Below are 18862 nucleotides of genomic sequence, written 5' to 3'. Positions count from 1 at the left end.
AGCTTAACATGTGTTTTGAAATATATCTGGTTTCTCAGAATTGGATGAAAGCTGTATTGCTGGGAGTCAGGACAAACATATTTACCATAGGTTAGAACGCTTGCTAATGAATCTTTTCCCTATACTTTTTATGGCTATTTTTACTTAACTGATCAGTAGTTTAAATGGCAGTTAAAGATGACTACAGCAGACACTTTTATGTATTTTATAAAACCTGAGCAAGTTCTATAATTGAGCACAGTATGCCTGCACTGACTTCCAGTCAGTGGCAGTTATCAAAGCACCTTTAATGGAAGGGGAACATCTACCAAATCTACTATTTTAGCTCACCCTAGCACTCTGACTGTTACACACTGACTGGTTGGTAATGTGCTGGTTGTTTGTAGGTTAAACAGAAAAGTATTTAAAGTACTCAGTACTATAGTAAAATATTTAAAGAAAGGTTATTTAAACTGCCAATAAATTCAGCTGATGCCTGGAACTCCAAACTCAACATAAAGCAGAAGAATAGCAATGCACCTTTGAAATACAAGTAACAAAATTAATTAAAAAAATAAAAGTTGCTTACACTGCTGACTTGGGTCAGAATCCGTGGTCATCTTCACGTAGTTTGAGGGGAAGAGACCTGTCACACCACTGATTTCTCCTTGCCACCAGTCAGCATCATCTTTGCTCAGTACATTAATAAGCTGCCCTTTGGAAAAACTGAGCTCATCTTCATTGTTTGCCATATAATCATACATCGCTATCACTTGACACACTGTGAATCAAAACCAAATATAGCAGAACACTGTTACACAAGTATTAAGATTGTTTTTGAGTGTTTTACATAACCACAGGAAAGAAACAGCAATTTCACATACACTGTTACATAAGAAAAATGCCACATGATCTTATCTTGATGTGGAACTGTCCTCCCTTTTCTTTTACTTTTTTTTTTTTTTTTTAAAAACTGAGCCAGGCAGTAATCTTTATTTCCACTTTATATATCTATGCACTTACACAGTGAATTGATTCAGTTAGTATAGCATCGAGAGACCTTCTAAACATTTTAAAATATAATCAAGTATGCTTCCATCTCTCTTACTGGCTCAGAAAAGAAAGTGAGTTTGATTATCTTAGCTGATACTTGTGAGAAAAATGTGGCAAAGGAAGAAGAAATGTGCATTAGCTAATTGTGAGCTGCTAGTTTAGTCAAAGGGAAGGTTTGTCCAGTAATACCCAGGAAGCTGTTGTATAAGCAAATCATAGCTGTGGAGAACAGCACAATTTAAGCATGCAGAACCAAAAAAGCTCCTTTTCTGTGAAATAATCTCATTTGTACTCAGCCATTCAATTGGAAAAATCTAGTGAAAATCTCTGCTTAGTTTCCCTCCTTATGAGGAGCAGTGCATGTAATTCCAAGGTGTCTGTCAATGATTGCTAGTTTTCTATAAGATTTTTGCTAGTATTTGGAGACAAGGAGTTTCCAAATGAGAAGAGTGTGGTTCTTCAGTGCATTCAGCAAAATTAAAAAACTCTTGCCATAGAATATGGACTGCTGATCCTCACAGATTTATGGATATAAACATCTTTGTACGACTGAGACTTTCTGTTGTAAGGCATGTAGAGGATAGTATACGCTAGGGAGGGACCCTATGAAGAACAGCTTTGATTAAGAAGTTGTAAGATTTTACCTTTCTTGGACAGAGATAAGAGCTGAATAGAGAAGGCTGTCAAAGGACGCAGATTCTGACTAGGACTTTACCTTCCACAATGACACCACAATTAGATACAGCCATCAAACACAGTATTACACTAGTTATGTGAACAATTGAAGCAGTTACATAAAATACTCAGAACAAAATATAAAGTCTTTTTTTTTCACCTGAGGGAGCAGCAGATGTGGTTCTTTCACTGCTCGGACCCAGTAATTTCACATGGCTGGCAGGGAACCATCCTTTCTGCCGTTTTTTTCCTCTTGCCTGTAAATGTTTAAAATAGTTACTACATAATTAAGAAACCAAATAGTCTATAGACTACAAAAAATGCAATGAATGTGTCTCATGGTTTTGCCAACAAAAACACCAACTAAATACTAAACAGATCTCAAAAGGAAAAAAATCTATCTAAAGGATAAAACAACCCAATTCAAATAAAGCTTCACGCTAATATGTTCTGGCAAATGTATTAATACAAAATTTTCAAGTGTGGCTAATTATTGCAGTATGCAATTTAATTGCAGGGCTGAAAATTCACTCAATAAACATTCCACTTATGCATCATATAAGCAATCTCTGATGAGATACCCAGAACAGAGGTAACAATTACCATAAGCTACTTTTGAATATTCTGACCTCAGTGTTTGATACCACTTCCTACCTAGTACAGCATGTGAGGGTTTGAAAAGAATTTTCTCATCTGTTAGTCTTTGGTTTTTTTAGTCCCACATGTAAAGATCATCTCTGCACACTGAAGAAACAAATATACTTCAGAGTGCACAAAAAAGTCAGGATGTAAAAGTGAGCATAGATTTTAGAAAGCAGTAACTGCAGAGTGAGCTCTATTACATGAAAACAGAAATTCAAACTAGCAAAAATTGACAATTACATATCTCAGTTTCCCTTCCCCCACCTTTTTTTTATTTGATTCTTTGAAAGGTCTTCCTGAAGCAGCATGGGGCCTATTTGTCTTAAAATACAAACTATTTATTGTTTTCTGTTTTTTTTTTTTGTTTTGTGGTTTGGGGTTTTTTTTACATGCTATGAATAAATTTTCCACTGCTTTTAATTGACAGAAACTCACTGCACCAATTTCTGAATTTGGTCACTGCAATCTCTCCTTCTGTATCTATAAAGCAGGCTGATTTTAAAAACAGATGCTGAATAGTTAGATCAGCCCTGTTCAAACTGTTGGAGAGGGAAGACAGGTGTTAACAAGAGTATTCACACAAAACAGAGTGTGTGCAGTTGTAGAATACCTCTGGAAAGGACAATTAAGTATACTAAGATGACAGAACTTTCTATTGTGTTGTTCAGTCCCAATATTGTAAATAGCCTGAATTTAAGCATGTTACTTCAAAACTGAATGCCAATGCTAGCTTCCAACTCTAACTTCCAAGAAATCCTGTTTTTTCATTAGAATAATTTTACAATTTAATGTTTTGCCAATTAAATCCTAACCAATTTATCAACTGTTAATATCCCTCTTCCCCCTCCTATGTGTATGTTCATTGACAGTTTTACTATTTTCTGTGATAAAAAAAAACCAAACCAGAGCACAAAACCACAGGTTTAATTAAAAACATTTTTTCCCAAATAGATTTATACAAGATGAAAATAACTTTCTAGACAGCTTTTAGAATACTAGTTGTTTTCTTGAATTAATCCCAAGATCACCTCCTTGCCATTCATGAAGTCAAAATTATTTCTCCTTCAATAACTACCTGCAACTCTCCTTGCCACCATCCACTAGCATTTTTCTTCAAAATAAGTATTAGCTGTCCTGGAGCAAGACTAAGCTGTTCAGTTCCCGATGCAGCATAGGCAGTAGTAACCTGAGCAATTTCTGAAAAGATAATATATTAATTGCATTTGTTATTTTCTCATTACAGTAAGAGCTACATCCACAGAAATATCCTGATACGTATCTTGCAGCTAAGCCCATTAGCCACCATTAAAACACTGCTATGAACTTAAATGCTTACAGTCATTTAAGAAACAGTCCTAAACATTAAAAAGTTATCACACACTTACCAGGTTTCTTATTTATTGTTCCAGTTTTGCCAGCATTACTAGAAGCCTACAAAGACACAACAATCATCTTTTAATGTGCAATAAAACCAGCAGAGTTTACACCAACTTTAAGCATGTGGACAGAAAAGGACATGGAGATTTAAATTTTGAGCCTGTATTGAACAAAGTACCATCCTGTACAGTGTGACACAGTGGCGAGAGCAGTGATTTAGCACTCAAGCTACCTAGGCTTTTCTTTTCTGTCTAGCACAATAATCTCTGCTTAAAATCACTATTTAAGAGCTAAATAACAATACCAATAATACAATAAAATTGAGAGAAAGCAGTGTGTGTTAATTCTCAGCATAGGAACTCACTTCTTGATCCTTTGGTCTGACATAATTGGAGGGGAAGATTCCAGTTCTGCCATCAATGCTCCCGGTCCACCATTCCCCTTCCTTCTGGGTCACTAGGATTTCCTCACCTTCCGTGAAAGTCAAGTCACCAGGCTCAGAGCTTGAATATGAATAGAGCGCAACATACTCTGTGCAAAAAGCACATGTAGAGAAGGAGACAACAGTTTCAGGTAAGAGGACAGAAGTACATCAGATGCAAGAAAAGGTATCCGATATCAGCGTTCATCAGTGTGTTCATAACATGGATCATGTCTTCACAAGTTTGTGAATCAACCTACCTACTTGCTTGATTGTAATCACATCTCACTTCATGCTTACAATTCTGAATTATGGGTACACAACTTTGAACAGATAGATGAATTTGGCACAGTGAGAGTTACTACCCTATGATCATCCTGCAGATCAGCAGAGGCCTGTAGACCACAGTTTGAAAACTCATCTCTTGCATTAAGTACTCCACCTTAGCTCTGTTTCACAGCAAGCATGTACATTCCACACTTAAACCTGATTAAAACCATTCATATCTGACTAACACAGCAAAAATGAAAAACACAAGCAAAGTTAGAATATAATTGGGGAAGCAAGGAGATACACTGGGTTAAAAAGCCTTAGAGAGTGCTTCCCACAATTTTTTTTTCAATAATATTTATTTTCTTTACTCCCTACTGATTAAAAGAGGAGGATCCATACTCAGGAGACTAAAAATCCCTTCTCATGTCTCTACAGTATAACATAATATAGTAGAGAACAGCAGGAAGAGAACTTGGCTTACAGGTATGAGATATTTAAGTTTTCAGAAATAAATTAATGCTTGAGCAAAAGTCTTAAAAACAAAACCAAAGCCCAGGCCTATGCTCAACCTGAATTTGATATAAACTTTACTGAAGTTCCTGGTTTATAATTCTCAGAACAGTAGCTCAAAACGTTTGCACTCTACCTTTTGGACAAGCATTAAAAGGTCTGCTCAGAAACTCTTCACATATTTAAGCTTATTCACATGCCATTAAGCAGAAACAGACTGTATCATTAAGTAGCATATTTCATGCTGTCTTACCCTCTCCTGCTGCATAAGACTGTGTATTAGGCTTTTTGTTTACAGCTGCATAAATAGCTTCTGGTCTGCAGAAAGAAAAAAAAAGTTTAGAGTAACTAAAAGGCTCATCAAGAACAAATCTCTTTATTAGGATGAGACTAAGATCACTTTAGTTATCTCAAAGTTGACATTGCCTCTGAATTAAATACAAAGACTTCCCTGACTGCCAAACACACACAAGTATTACTGATATTTAAGATACTGATATTAAGATATGATTAAGATACTGATATTAAGATATGCCATCCAAGAGCACACCACTTCCAAAAAACCCCCAAAACAACGTAATGTGATGAAAGATGAAAGGATATATTTACAAATTATACTACCCAAAAGTAGAAAAAATTAAAGATTTTGTCTAAATTCTCTCATTCTAGAGAATTTCTAAGAACATTTGGTCATAATGCATGAAAAGAACAACTCACACGCAATGGTGCGGCCATCCCAGCAGTAACTAGACTTTGAATTATTACCTGAACAGTTACCTTGCAGCATTAGAACAGGCATAATGATCTTTTCAAGTAAAGAAAAATATATTAGTTCTGCAAGATGTGCCTTATAAGCTTACAATTATTTGTAGGTCACTTAGAAATTGGCAGCGTCAGAGACAGATTGCAAGAGAGCTGACTTCATAAGGAACCAGAACAAAGTCTGGCACTTGATGAATAAACACCACTGATTTTTCACAACACTCAGCCCTGGAAGACTGTCTATTTACACAGTAGTGAACCCAACATTACTTGGCTTGACAGAATGAAATAATAAAAGCCTAAAATGGCACGGTGTAAATTGTAAACAGTATTTATATTCTGCACTTTAAAGCGCTGAGAGAATTTTGCACTCTGAACCATCTATTTCTGTAAACCGTTGAATAAAACAAAAATAAAAGTAGCACTTACTCCTCTTTCTTGATTTCACTCCCTGGTAAGAGCTTGACATATGATTTTGGAAACCAACCCCTTCCTCCATGTACCTCTCCAAACCACCAGTTTTCCTGCTGCTCCAGGACTGTAATGATATCATTTTTTGAAAAATTCAAGTGGTTATCTTTTTTTGCAGTCCAAGAGCAAAGTGCTTGTGCTTTTAAGTTCTCGACAGGCTGCCCCTGTTAAAACAGAAGCGGAGATGTTGATTGTCCACACTACCCCAAACTGGTGCAAGTGTCAAACATTGATGTATCTTTTATTGAAGTATAAGCAACTTCATTCCTAAGTGATGGCTGAATAAGTGGTATTTTTCACTGATGTATACAAGCTGTTGACTGAGGAACAATCTCTCAATTCTGTTTCTTATTTGTTAGAAGTATCTTGTGTGCCTAATTACAAGTGAAAATGATTTGAGAATTATGAAACATATGAGTCTTCAAGCTCAGTGGTCCCTGGAAACATATGGAATTATGTCAATACACAGCAGTGGCACATTCAGACTAGCTTCTTTATCCTCTAGCTTGTTCAGTGCACGCCGTATTAGAAAAGTTGTGGTTTGTTTTTCTTTAAATCAGTATCATTAACAGGAATCTAAAATACAGCAAGTTCTCCACTCTCACACAACATACCTGTCCATGAATGGGCGAAACAGATCCAGGGGACACAGTGCGAGTAAAAGCTGATTTCTGTTGCCATGCTGTATTAACATTCAGGCTAGAAAAAGGTATGTTTTGGTAATCAGATTCTTCTGCAGATTTACTTGGTGAAAGTGGTCTGCAAATTGAATGCAGGCATATTCAACATATTACAATTTTTATTGAAGAAGTACCTCCAGCAGAATAACCATTTTTAATGTACGTAAAACAGATTCTCTATATAATGTGAAGCACACTATCAAATACTTAAAATTTCCAAGCTAAGACTTTCAAGGTAGGTTCTTCAATAACTTTTCTGCATTTATATTTTAAAAACAAACACCAAATGAAACTATACAGCACATTACATATTAGCTAAATTTAGAAAAAGAAATTTTAGCACAAACATAACAAAAACTCACTCTGAAGCAGCTGAGGTAGTAGATAAAGATACTGTAGGAGGAAGTAAGGCCTTCTTAGGAGATAAAGATTTTTCTCCTTCTGTTATTTTTTCTACATAATTGCATGGAAACCAACCAAAATGTCCTTGAAAACTCCCATAAAGCCAACCAGGTTCTCCCACAGTTTTTTCATCAACCTATGGACAGGAGGATAAATACAAAGAAAACAAAATTATCAGTGTGAAACAAACAGTGTATCTAGTGCATCAGCACCTGCTAGCACTCTGAATTGAACACCATGAGCAGCACTCGTACAAGGATCAGCATTTTCATTCTCTTCCCTTTCAAAACTGAGCTGATTCTGCCCTGTTCAAGAAACAGGGTGATGCAATTGCACTGCTTTTAGACACAGGTAGAGACAGGCCTCAAAGACATTATATTCATTCAAAGGGTTCCCCAACATGCACACTGATACCTGGAGCCACTCCGGCTTGCCAAATGTTACAGTGCATTGTGTTGTATTTTGCCAAATGCACAGCCAAGAGGCGGCAGCTGGAGAGTCTAACCGCATGAAAACACCTTCTGCAGCTCTGCTTACAGATATAATTAACTGTGTCATTCGACTGTATCCAAAACACGTTCAAAAATCCCATTATTTACTATATGATTAAGAGCATCCTTAAACATTCATAGCAATACTGGAGCCTCCATTATGCTGCAAATTAGCAAATTTGTCAAAATTAGCTAAAAATCAGCAGCTTGTCAAATACCATTAGCTAGTTACCCTATTTGAGGTTTGGGGTATAAGAGGAAGAGGCAGCAGTGGTGGCGACTGTTAGCCTATTTATAGAATAAGTCATTAGTTAAATGACACAGTTAATTATATCTGAGAAGACAAAACAAAACCTACTTCTCTTGTCCCCTCTTCCATGCTTCACTGGTATGAAAATGCAAATAAATGATTTAACACTGTTAAGCTGAAGCCTAATACTTAATTTTTAATATTTTGTGTCACATTGTTTTGTAAATTCTCCCTTATCACCTACCTGCACTGCTTAGAGTCTGAATGAGGAGGAACAATACGTACTTATGTATTAGATACATATATATTAATTGTATTACCACAGTTGTAAGTCAATTTTCACAAGTCCCCCTGAATGCACATTGTGTCAAAAACATGTATGCTGACAAGTGATATAATTACATGAAATAACACAGATTTCAACTGAGAAGCAAGAAGACATTTCCAATCTTATGGTCCTGCTGTAATATTATAGATAGTATATTCAGCTGAATCCAGAAAAGTGCTACAAAGAAAATGGTATTAAGATTCAGAAGAACCTTTCACATCTACTCATTGAATAGCTAGTTTGTTTAATTTGAATTGAAATGGCATTAATAATTTTGTTATTCACGTCTCTATTTTCTACACTCATATTTCAAGTAGACACTTAAAAGGCCAACCCATACACACAGAACAAACTGCAGCAGCTACATCATTCCTGATCAACTAATTTCATAACTTTAATGTTTAGAGTTCACTACCATTTTTCTAAACAGATTCTCGACACCTCTACAATGGGTAAGATCCAGAGGCAGGTTTTAGGTAAACTAATTCTAATTTCACCTGCTAAAGAAAAACAAATCAAACCAAAAGAAACAATCAAATTTACATTTTGAGTAAGTCTTAAACTATATCAAAATAATGCTTTAGACACTTAAGACCTTGGTGTATATCAAGGCTGGGGAAGCAGTGTTGGTTTTTTGCAAGTTAAATGTCAATGGCAAATCTTACCTGGATTATATCTCCAGTATTAAAGCTCATCTCATCATGATTCCTTGCTTCAAATGGATATAAAGCTCTATAATTTACCAAGACAACCGAATTCCTAGACTCTGAGATAGTAACTGCATTGCCTGAAAGGATAAGAAAACTAGTTAAAAACTAGCTGAAAAATATGCACTTAGGTGGAGCCCCACCATTCTAAGCAACAGGTATGACTATAAGAGAACTACCAAAGGAGATCACCAGCTACAACAAGCTGATAGATTGCATACAATTCAAGAGTTTAACGTGGTAATCGTAGTAACCATAATGTGGGCAATAAAATGCATTGTTTTCTGAAGCAAAAAATAACATCTTTGTATTCTCATCTTGCGATGTCCAACTGCTCTGGCTAAGCCAGTGTTTTAATATAGTCTTGTTTAACACAATTACAGTTTTCCAAGTTGAAAAGAGTACTGCTAAAACAGTAAGTGTTCAGCAGTAGGTGTGAAGATTTTACTTGTAAACCTAAAACATCATGATTTCTATTTTTTTTGCATCTGTGTTCTCCAAGCTTCAACTGATGTTGCTAACAACGAATGTTTTACAAGGTATAGCTGAGGTGTGCAAACACCTTTCAGCACTGTTCTAATTTGGTTCTTGTCAAACTCAGTGATAAAAGTAGCTAATAAAAACTGACAAGAACTAATGAAGGATGGAACTAATCAAAACTGCCTTAGCAAAAATACGGTTAAAACATTGTTTTTCAAAGTCCCACAGCTAGTTATGTTGACCTTGGTTCTCTGTTTTTCATTAAGAGGCATTGAGAAATGCAGAAATAAACTAGATTTCAACATTAACAAATCACTTTGCTGAGCGTTATGTGTCCATCCACTCATCACTGAGCAAACTCCTCTATATTAACATTCTGCTTCAATGACAGCAAGTGCAGGCCTGAGGAAAAAACCAAAATATTCCTGTTTCCAGCATCTGTGATTTGTTCTCCATGATCACTGGAAGATTTGTCATCAGAGTCATAGGTGCTGAAAACTGATAAAAGTAACCTAAGTTAATAGGATGATTTATACCTAAATGAAGACATGGAACATGGTTGTTTTTTGTAATATTTTAGACAATAAGCCTGCCATAGTGTCACATTAGCAGTAATACTTACAATGAATGAAACAACACTCAGGAGAATCAGAGCCAATAGAGTAAAAATCTAACAGACTGAGATTACCTTCTTTTTTCCAGGGTGGCTTAAGACTTTTACCCTCTGTTGGTTTCAACAGATCTGCAAACTTCTCATTTATGTTTAGTTTAGAAGTGTGTTTCTCCACCTCTTGTGAGTTGGTCACTTCTTTTATCTTCTTTATTTCTTCATTTTGCTTACGCCTCTCCTCAGCTTCTTTTGCAATTTGTTCTTGCCTTCTTTTCTCTTCTTCCAGTTGCCTCTGCCTTTGTTGTTCTGCTTCCTTCAAGACTGTAGCTTGCCTATTTTTCTCCTCGTCTGCATGAAGCTGTTGTTTATTTTCCCTTTCTCTCATCAGAGCAATCGCTTCTTCAGCTTTCAGCTTTTCCTGAACTTTTTCCTGCATTCGTTCTTCCTCCAATCGCTTCTTTTTCTCTTCCTCTTCCCTTCGGATATTTTCTTGCCATCGGTTCTCCTTTTCTCGTTTTGCTTTTCTGAAAGAAAACAGTGAGAGAGGAGTGGGAGAACATTCAGATAAAAACAAATGAGATTGTGTTCACAGAGTAATCGACTGCACTTTTAAGTAAAATTGAGTCATCAGAGACTCAACTGACTAATTTTCTTTCTGGGCAATAAGTTCTTCCATGCAAGACCAAGCTTTGTCTTAACATGACCGCCAGTAGATTTCACACATAAATAATAAATGGATTAAAATTCTTGGTATAAAAACACTGCCATGTGGTTATGTGTGTAGTGCCTTTACGAGCACTTCTGCTCACCTACATCCTGATGATCAAGAAGTCATCTGTTAATTGAACAAAGGTGGTTTTAAGCTGTCCACCAAATCTCATGACTGGAAACTAAAATTTCCAAACAGTTGTAATCTATTCAATATGCTCATCCCTGCCACTGTCACACTCTTCAGCAGACAGAATCTGGAAGTCTAACTGTATTCTCTGAAATTACTCAGATGTTATCCTGTGCCTCACTTCTCCAAAGAAGTTATTATCCAATTCAACACCCTTAAAAATCACTGTATTTTAGCTGTTGAGATCTTTCTTCTGAAGAGAGCAGACCTAACCCTTTGGGCCACCTTCTGAGGAGGTTGCTGAGGAAAAGCCATGACTACTGGAGACTGCTTCATCAAATGACTGTGGGATGTCCACTTATCTGATGGCCATTTTACTGTATTTTCAAGGACATGACAGGATCTAGTAGGAGCTGTTACTCTAGCAGACAGCCATGTTCAACAGAAAAATTAATGGGATGTCATTATACATGTGGGATACGGTTCTTTTAAAGAAGCTGTCACAAATGTTATGAAACTCCATCACACTGTTGCAGAAAAATGCTGTCATGAGTTAAGACCATGAATGACACATGCGACAAGGTCACTAGGTCTGCTTCATTAAAAAGTCAAAGCAAATATGAATCATTGAAAAAGAAAAGCTCTCTCCAATTAAAAAGACAAAACCACAACTATTCTCTGAATGAGAAGTCAGAAGTAGTACACCAAAGAAACTCCAGAGCTGAGGACTAGCCATCCAGAGTGCCAATCCATCCTCTCTCTGGCACTGTTTAATCCAGGGCTGCTAAGCACAAAATAGGCAGCTGATAGCATTAGGTCTGGAGAGAGGAAAACCAGAGTGGCATATTAAGACAGCCAGCATCAAACCCTAGAAAATTTGGTTTCTTAATCAGTGGAACAAAATTAAATAAAATGAATTGGGAACAAGATCATGAGAAATGAAAAGCTGAGAACAGTAGAAGTAAGAGGTGATTGATACAAGTCTGGGCTGAGCAAAACTGGGACCATATACTTGAAGGGATGATCCTCTCTGGCACATATCTGAATTTTCTCATTGTCTTCCTGAAAAAGGAACTGAATTTAAAACTCAAAATTTGTTCACTCATCCAGCTTTCAAGATTAACACAGGAACTAAGCAGTCAATGCCCTTCCTATTGTCTTAAGTATCAATCTCACAACTGTATGGATGCACACGACAAAAAAATAGTACCTGCTCATAGTAAGAAATGCTTTTAAGGGAACAGGTCAGATCTTTTGAAGGCCAGCAAAACAAGGCAGAAAATATAAGGAATTTTAAGTGTGAGGATTATCTGTTAAAGGACCTAGAAATCTTATCAGCAAAAGTGACTACTTGGTTTATCTGAATTATAAGTTGTCTTTTTTTGAAAGAAGATAAAAACAGATTGGAAAGAGGAAATTCAAACCATCTTATGTCATGGTACTCCATATAAAATGCTTACTCTAAGGCAACTCACTAGAATGTATTGTTATTGATTAGACCTCCTGTTTATTACAGTTAGTGTCTTACAAGTCACCACAGCATTCTTTTGCTTTAAACTGAAATGCTGGTACATTCAGACATGGTACCTTGCAGCCTCATCTTCCAGTCGCTTTTTCTGTGCAAGTTCAGCTCTTCTTTTTTCTACCTCTCTTATTTTGTCCTGTTTGATCCTGTGGAGCTGCTCCAAGGCTAACTGCTGTGTACTGTAACTTTCTCTCAGGTCCTAAAGAGGAAAGACAATGAAGTACATCAAAAGGAAAGCCAATCTTTAGAGAAAAGTATCCAGGCATTTTAACACTTTGTAAACCACGTTTTAATACGAATAGACAAAGGAATATTAAGTTATTAATAGTCCTTGGAGGTCACTGTAAAGAAAGTCAAATAAACAGAAGTATCAAAGCAGTGAGGAGGTTTGCAAAGCCTTTGACATAACTTAGGCTTTCAAAGAGTCATACACCTGTGGAAATGGCAAATACAACAGAGAAGGGAAGATATAAAACTCAGTGTTCAAACACAACATTATCTAAGGACACGCAAGGCAATCAGGCATGTTTTAAATAACTGCAAGATGCATTTGCTGAGGAGGCAGACTTCAACTGAAAGCCAACAGAATACCATAAACCTGAGAATGCATCCCTTTAGTAGGGTGTTCACCTTTTCTTCGCCATCTGAATGATTAGACCCATTCTGTTGAAATCAGAAAAACTTCATGAAAATATCAGTAAGGTTATCACTGTGGGAAGCCATAGCCTAAAGACACTCAGACTGTAGTTTTCCTATATTTGTAATTTTGTTTCCAGAAGGGGTTGTTGGGCGTTGGAATGGGCTGCCCAGGGAGGTGGTGGAGTCCCCATCCCTGGAGGGGTTGAAGAGTCGGGCTGACCCAGCGCTGAGGGATCTGGTGGAGTTGGGAACGGTCAGTGTGAGGTTAATGGTTGGACTGGAGGATCTTCAAGGTCTTTTCCAACCTAGACAATTCTGTGATTCTGTGTAAACTTCACAATTTCACTCTTTTTTCTTTCATCCTTCAATTCCTATTCCACCTCGCTCTGATAACAAATTTTGCTACAGCAGAAAATCAGCATGAATCTTTGGGATAATGAAATTTACAGAAGAAAAAAAAATCAACAATAGAATTACTTCAGATTGTACTTCACTGTGTTATAGAACACCTGTAAGATGCTACATTATTATTTCTTAAGAATTCTATTGATACAGACTGAGCAATGCAACAGGTATACCCTGACTTTCCATATCTGATCTCATAAATGCAAATAAAGCAATTAAGAATGATCTATTCCCACTACAATATGCACCTCTACCAATAATCATGTTGCCTAAAAGATACTGTGCAATTTACATGAAAAGGGCAAGATAACAAGATTTCTACATCAGTGAAAGTCTCTGTAGCAACAAGCTAAACCAACAACTGACTAGTATTTTCCCCTAAACATATTTCACAGCTGAGAATACCTTTTCTTCTTATTTTGCATAAAAATTGAGGATCCCTGTAGAAACAAACTTGAATTATAAAAACTCTCACATATTTGATTTAAGGACAGAATAACCCTTATACAAAATGGAAAGGTCAGTTAAGTAATTCTGACTTTTTTTCCCCTCAAATTATTCTCAAAGTCAGATTTCTGACCCCAGCAGACAAAAGCACTGTTGAGGAAAGACAGCAAGTAGGTTTTAGTACTGGGTTAATCTGGAGGTTTAATATCATTGCATTTGCCATGTCATATGTCATATTCTGGATATTGATGTTATTTCTAGACTTTAAACTTGGAAGAGAATTCATATAACCTGACTTACAGCTTAAAGATGTATGGATATAGGTAGAGAACAACAGAAGGAAAAGTGGAAGACACTGTTTCCATCTAACCCAGTATTTTTTTGGTTGATGTTACCTTAACTAAAAGGAAAAATATCTGGGTAAAACAACTTACTGAACATAGTTTAATAAAAAATAAAATGGCTATCAGTATTTTACAGTTTGCATTTCTAAGCAGGTAAGAAAATTTTAAGTCTTTAGAGGATGTAAAAGCTAGCAGAAAGAAAAAGAGACTATTGATTTTGTTTTAGGAAAATGTATTTAATACAACCAAACAGAAAGGGTAAGCAGAGAAAAATTGCGAAATAATTAAAAACCAAAAGAGCTAAAGATTAGAAAATAACCTTAAGTAAGAGGAAGAGGTTGTTGAGACAGCTTAGCAGAGACAAAAGGCACTGAAGAACAGAATCATCCATATTCTCACACTGTAAGATAAGGCAGATAAAAAGCCAATTAATCTTTGCACTGTATTTTGAAAAACATATTTTAGGGAAGAGTAAATGGTGGATTCAGCCACTGAACACAGCAAGCCATGCAAGAAACAAGTAACTAAAAATGCATGTTGTATATAGCCATTTTTTAAAAAGAAAAGAAACTCCTTAAACTTTTTATTCAGACTGCAGAGCTCTCATGCCGGCCCAGCGTAAAGCCATTACATAAGAACAAAGTTCACCTCAGTGCCATGAGGAATAAACTGCTAAATGAAGTTAAGTGGATGCATGTTACTCTGCCTGAGAGCTGCATGCGTTTTTAGGCAAGTGAAGAGTTGCCTCTGAAACAAAAACACCTTCAGGGTCAGTGGTCAATATTCCTTAACTTCTACACAAGTAAGTGACCTGTGCTTGCCTTCAGCACAATACCTAAGTCTGCTACCAGATCCTGTACAATGTACTATGAAATCCTGTATTTCTTTCCATAAAAGCTAAATTTTCAGTCCACAATTCAAAAATAGTAGCCAACAGAACCTCAGTACTGTAAGAACAGAATTTGCAAAGGCCTGAAAAACTTTAATTCTAAATCAAAATGAATTCTAGAAGGCAAAAGTTGAGAGTGAGCAACAGTTGGTTCATGCAAAGCAATGATTAGCAAGAGGTTCATATTTTAGTACATTAGCAATAGTTTTAAATGCATTTTTATTGCACTATTTACTCCAAGACTTTTCTAGTTCTTATTTGACACTGAAAGTTGGGAAAAGCTTTTTGGGAGCCTGGTAGAAGTGTCACTAATCTTTATGACTGCATGAAGAAACAAAGATACTGCTTACCAGTGTAAAACTAAGTATTTAGAGAACAGATGTACCTTAAGCTGACTGTTAAATGCATCCATTTCGGCAAGTTTAGAAGCAGTTTCTTTCTCAAGGGCATCTAGTTGTTCCTTAAGTCTTTGGCATAATTCTTCCTTTTCTAGGGACTTTTTGTGAATTGAACCGATTCCTGTACCTGCATGAGGAAAGACAAGCAATTTTACAAGGATTTCTCTTTTCTCTAATTATTTTATTCTTTTCCGAATACACACAGAGTCCCAACTGCTTTCCTCAAAAATTCCTTGATTTACCTTTCTATTCATATACAACACCAAGTGGTCCCAACACCTGATACACAGGCATTACATGTAATACATACAGAATAATTTACAAATTGTTTTTTTTAATATCAGAACAATTCATAGCAAACTTCTCTAGATAGACTTCTAATATGATTTGATGTAAAGATCAGTGTAAATTTTACATAAATGAACTCTGCTGAGTTTACACTACCAAAAAAAGACAAGGTATAACATTATCTGTGGGCTGTATAGTCTGTATAAAGTTTCAAACAAAATCTGTGCTTTCTCACAAAAATGTGGGTTTAGCCCCTTATTTAGAACATGAATGAAATAATGAAATGCAGATGAAACAATGCCAAGATGGCATTAACAGAAAAGATATAAAAGTGAAGGTGCTATTAACACCTCTGCATTCTTTAGCCTTTTTTTACAAGTGATGAAAAGCTAGCAAAGCAAACAGAAGAACATTTGCAAGTACTTACTCTGAGTGTTTTCAAGTTGAGCGTTTTTTATTCTTTCACTTAACAATTGCTTTTCAGGAACTAAATAAATTAGTTTATTCTGATAGTCCTGCAGATATTGAAGAGAACATAAATTTTTAGCATTGTTTATAAATCAGTAAGTAAAAATGGGTGAATTTTCATATGTAACTTCAACTCATGTTAATGAAATGTGGATGTAAGTTATCATTATGGAGTAGAGGAAAAAATTACTTCTATACTCTCAACATAAATACTATTAAAATTTAATGTTTTTTGACCCAGAAAACATTAACACAGCTGGAAAAAAAAATAGCAGACATGCTAAAAGTGTAAATAATATCATGAGCACATTTAAGTTGACTGCCCCAAGCCTAACATAAAACAGTAACTCTGTGACACACAGGAACATGAGAAGTTACCCTGACATGCAAGAGCATTACATAAAAATACAGTAGAGGATGATTTATGCTCGTCAAGTGAGTTGAAAAAATGCATGTTTTGCTATTCAAAGAGAGAAAAAAAGAAAAAAAGAGCAGCAAGGTAATTCAGCCCAAAGACCAACTCGCTCTGCATATACGAAAACATTCCTCATAAAAATTTGAGTCTGGAGTCATAAAAGAATTCATAATTAAAGAGAAGTCACTATTACTTGTTCACAACAAAACAGCTGAGGTTTTGACAACTATCCTCATTTAACTATCAGCTAACAAGCTGTACATGTAATCATTTCTTTAACACTAATAAAACCAAACCACTCTACAATGCTGACGGCCTTGCCGATTTCCCCTCTCCACTATAAGCTATTCCTCCCTATGGGACGCATTATCAACAGCATTACAGAAACACAGAACAGGAAGCAGAGGAAAACTACAAGCTAACCAAAAAGTTATATACCTGAAGCTGTTGTTGTAGTTGCTTGACTTCCATTATTCCTTGGTCGTATTTCTTATCTAAAGCCTCCAGTTCAGTTTTTCGAATTTGTTTTTTGCTTCGAATATCTTGCAATCTGCCTGAGATTTGCTGATGTTTGTCCGTCTAGAAAGAAAGCAAAGACAAATGATCCCACATACAACAAAAATTGCTTGTCTACTAAATCTGTGTGCAGACTGGTTTACGATCAATTCTTTAAAACAACGCAAAAGATGTGCTTTAGATTCCTCATCCAAAACAGAGTGAAACTCCTAGTGGGCCATTAATGTAGATTCCAAGATTTGTATACTTTAAAATATTGTATTTCAAGATGTGTAGTGAACTTTGTCTCACCAGGGCTTCTAATTCAAGATTAAGGCTCTTCTTTTTAGAGGTCAACTTGACAATTTCTTCTTGTTCCCTGTTACGTTGATTAAGAAGTTCTTGGCGACGAATTCTCTCCCATTCCAATCGTCGCTGGCGCTCAAGTTCTTGCTTTGCTGCCTGCAGAAAAGTTACATTACCTTAAATTACAATGGAGACATATAACTCAGAGACCACGATTTAATATAATGTACTCTATTTCTAACAGCAACACATTTTCTTTTGTAAAAAGTACTCATATACTTCAGAATCAAAGAATGGAGGAAGTGATCCTATAAGATTCTTCATGCCATGCTCTTAACTCTGGATGAAAAAAAGCTACATAATTCAGAGAAAAAGTCTGTTTAGCTCGGAATACTGCCCATAAATGAGCACATTGACAGATATTACTCATAACCGCCTTCTGCGTATTTCCTAGAACTACATAAAATATGCAAGACTTATGCATGCGCTGAAACACCAAGTAGAAGCAAATTTGTTTCAAGTTCAATTGTCAAAATATTATCAATTATGAATGCAGTACAGTCTTGTCTGACAGAGATTTTTGCATAAATTCAAAAAATCTGTCCAAGAAAATCTCTTCTGACCTATGAAGTATCTGAAAATCTTCAGCCTATACCAACACTTGATTAATTTATAACAGACACAATGTTTTCAGACAGAAATTACAATCTCTCTGCCAATGGCCATGTGAGGAGACAGAACCAAAGCCAGCACTCAAATCCTGAATGCTCTCTCAAGTGGATACTGTATGCATGTACATATTACTTAAAACATTAAAAAATAATTTCAAGAAAACAACCTCCCGCCTTTCTATTTCTTTTCTCCTTTCTTCTTCCCTTTGTCTTTCCAACTCTCGTTGTCTCTCCAGCTGCCTTTCCATTTCAAGTTGTTTCTTCCGTTCCTGCTCCTGACGTTCCCTCTCTCTTCGTTCTTGTTCTTCTCTTTCTTTCTGAGCTTTACGTTCAGCCTCTCTCTGCTGCTGCTCCAACAGCACCTGACGGCGTTTTTCCAGCTCCATATTTCCCCTCTCATAGTTGGCTTTCCTTTTGTCTTCAAATGTCACTAAAATAAGGAAAGGTAGTTATTTCTGTCCTGTGCAAAACACTGCTCTCAAACAAGTATCTCAGTTATGCCACTAAAGATAGATACTTTCTTTTTGGCAAGCTTGGGTTGTTGGGTCATGGATGATATAAGCATCTTGCATTTGCTGAAGTATTATTTTTCTTTTCAAAAATACCTTTATATTTTCCTAAGT

The 18862-nt window shown here is 36.1% G+C and overlaps 1 protein-coding gene across 1 annotated transcript in view; it reads right to left on the bottom strand.

Annotated features, from left to right (window-relative positions):
- ITSN2 (intersectin 2) overlaps nt 1-18862 on the bottom strand; it is an 87241-nt gene that overhangs the window by 21950 nt on the left and 46429 nt on the right. Inside the window, exons 12-29 of the mRNA XM_074895539.1 lie at nt 18407-18669; nt 17575-17724; nt 17206-17346; nt 16312-16399; nt 15584-15723; nt 14629-14709; nt 12537-12673; nt 10190-10635; nt 8980-9101; nt 7206-7381; nt 6778-6922; nt 6122-6327; nt 5184-5248; nt 4091-4257; nt 3735-3780; nt 3425-3546; nt 1868-1964; nt 569-760 (exon numbers count right to left, since the gene is read on the bottom strand). Of these exons, the coding sequence (XP_074751640.1) occupies nt 569-760; nt 1868-1964; nt 3425-3546; nt 3735-3780; nt 4091-4257; nt 5184-5248; nt 6122-6327; nt 6778-6922; nt 7206-7381; nt 8980-9101; nt 10190-10635; nt 12537-12673; nt 14629-14709; nt 15584-15723; nt 16312-16399; nt 17206-17346; nt 17575-17724; nt 18407-18669 (2784 nt within the window). The remainder of the gene's footprint in view (nt 1-568; nt 761-1867; nt 1965-3424; nt 3547-3734; nt 3781-4090; nt 4258-5183; nt 5249-6121; nt 6328-6777; nt 6923-7205; nt 7382-8979; nt 9102-10189; nt 10636-12536; nt 12674-14628; nt 14710-15583; nt 15724-16311; nt 16400-17205; nt 17347-17574; nt 17725-18406; nt 18670-18862) is intronic.

The sequence above is a fragment of the Athene noctua genome, chromosome 1 (genome assembly GCF_965140245.1).
Source record: "Athene noctua chromosome 1, bAthNoc1.hap1.1, whole genome shotgun sequence".
Classification (NCBI taxonomy): domain Eukaryota; kingdom Metazoa; phylum Chordata; class Aves; order Strigiformes; family Strigidae; genus Athene; species Athene noctua.
This window is presented reverse-complemented; position numbering and strand designations above follow the sequence as displayed.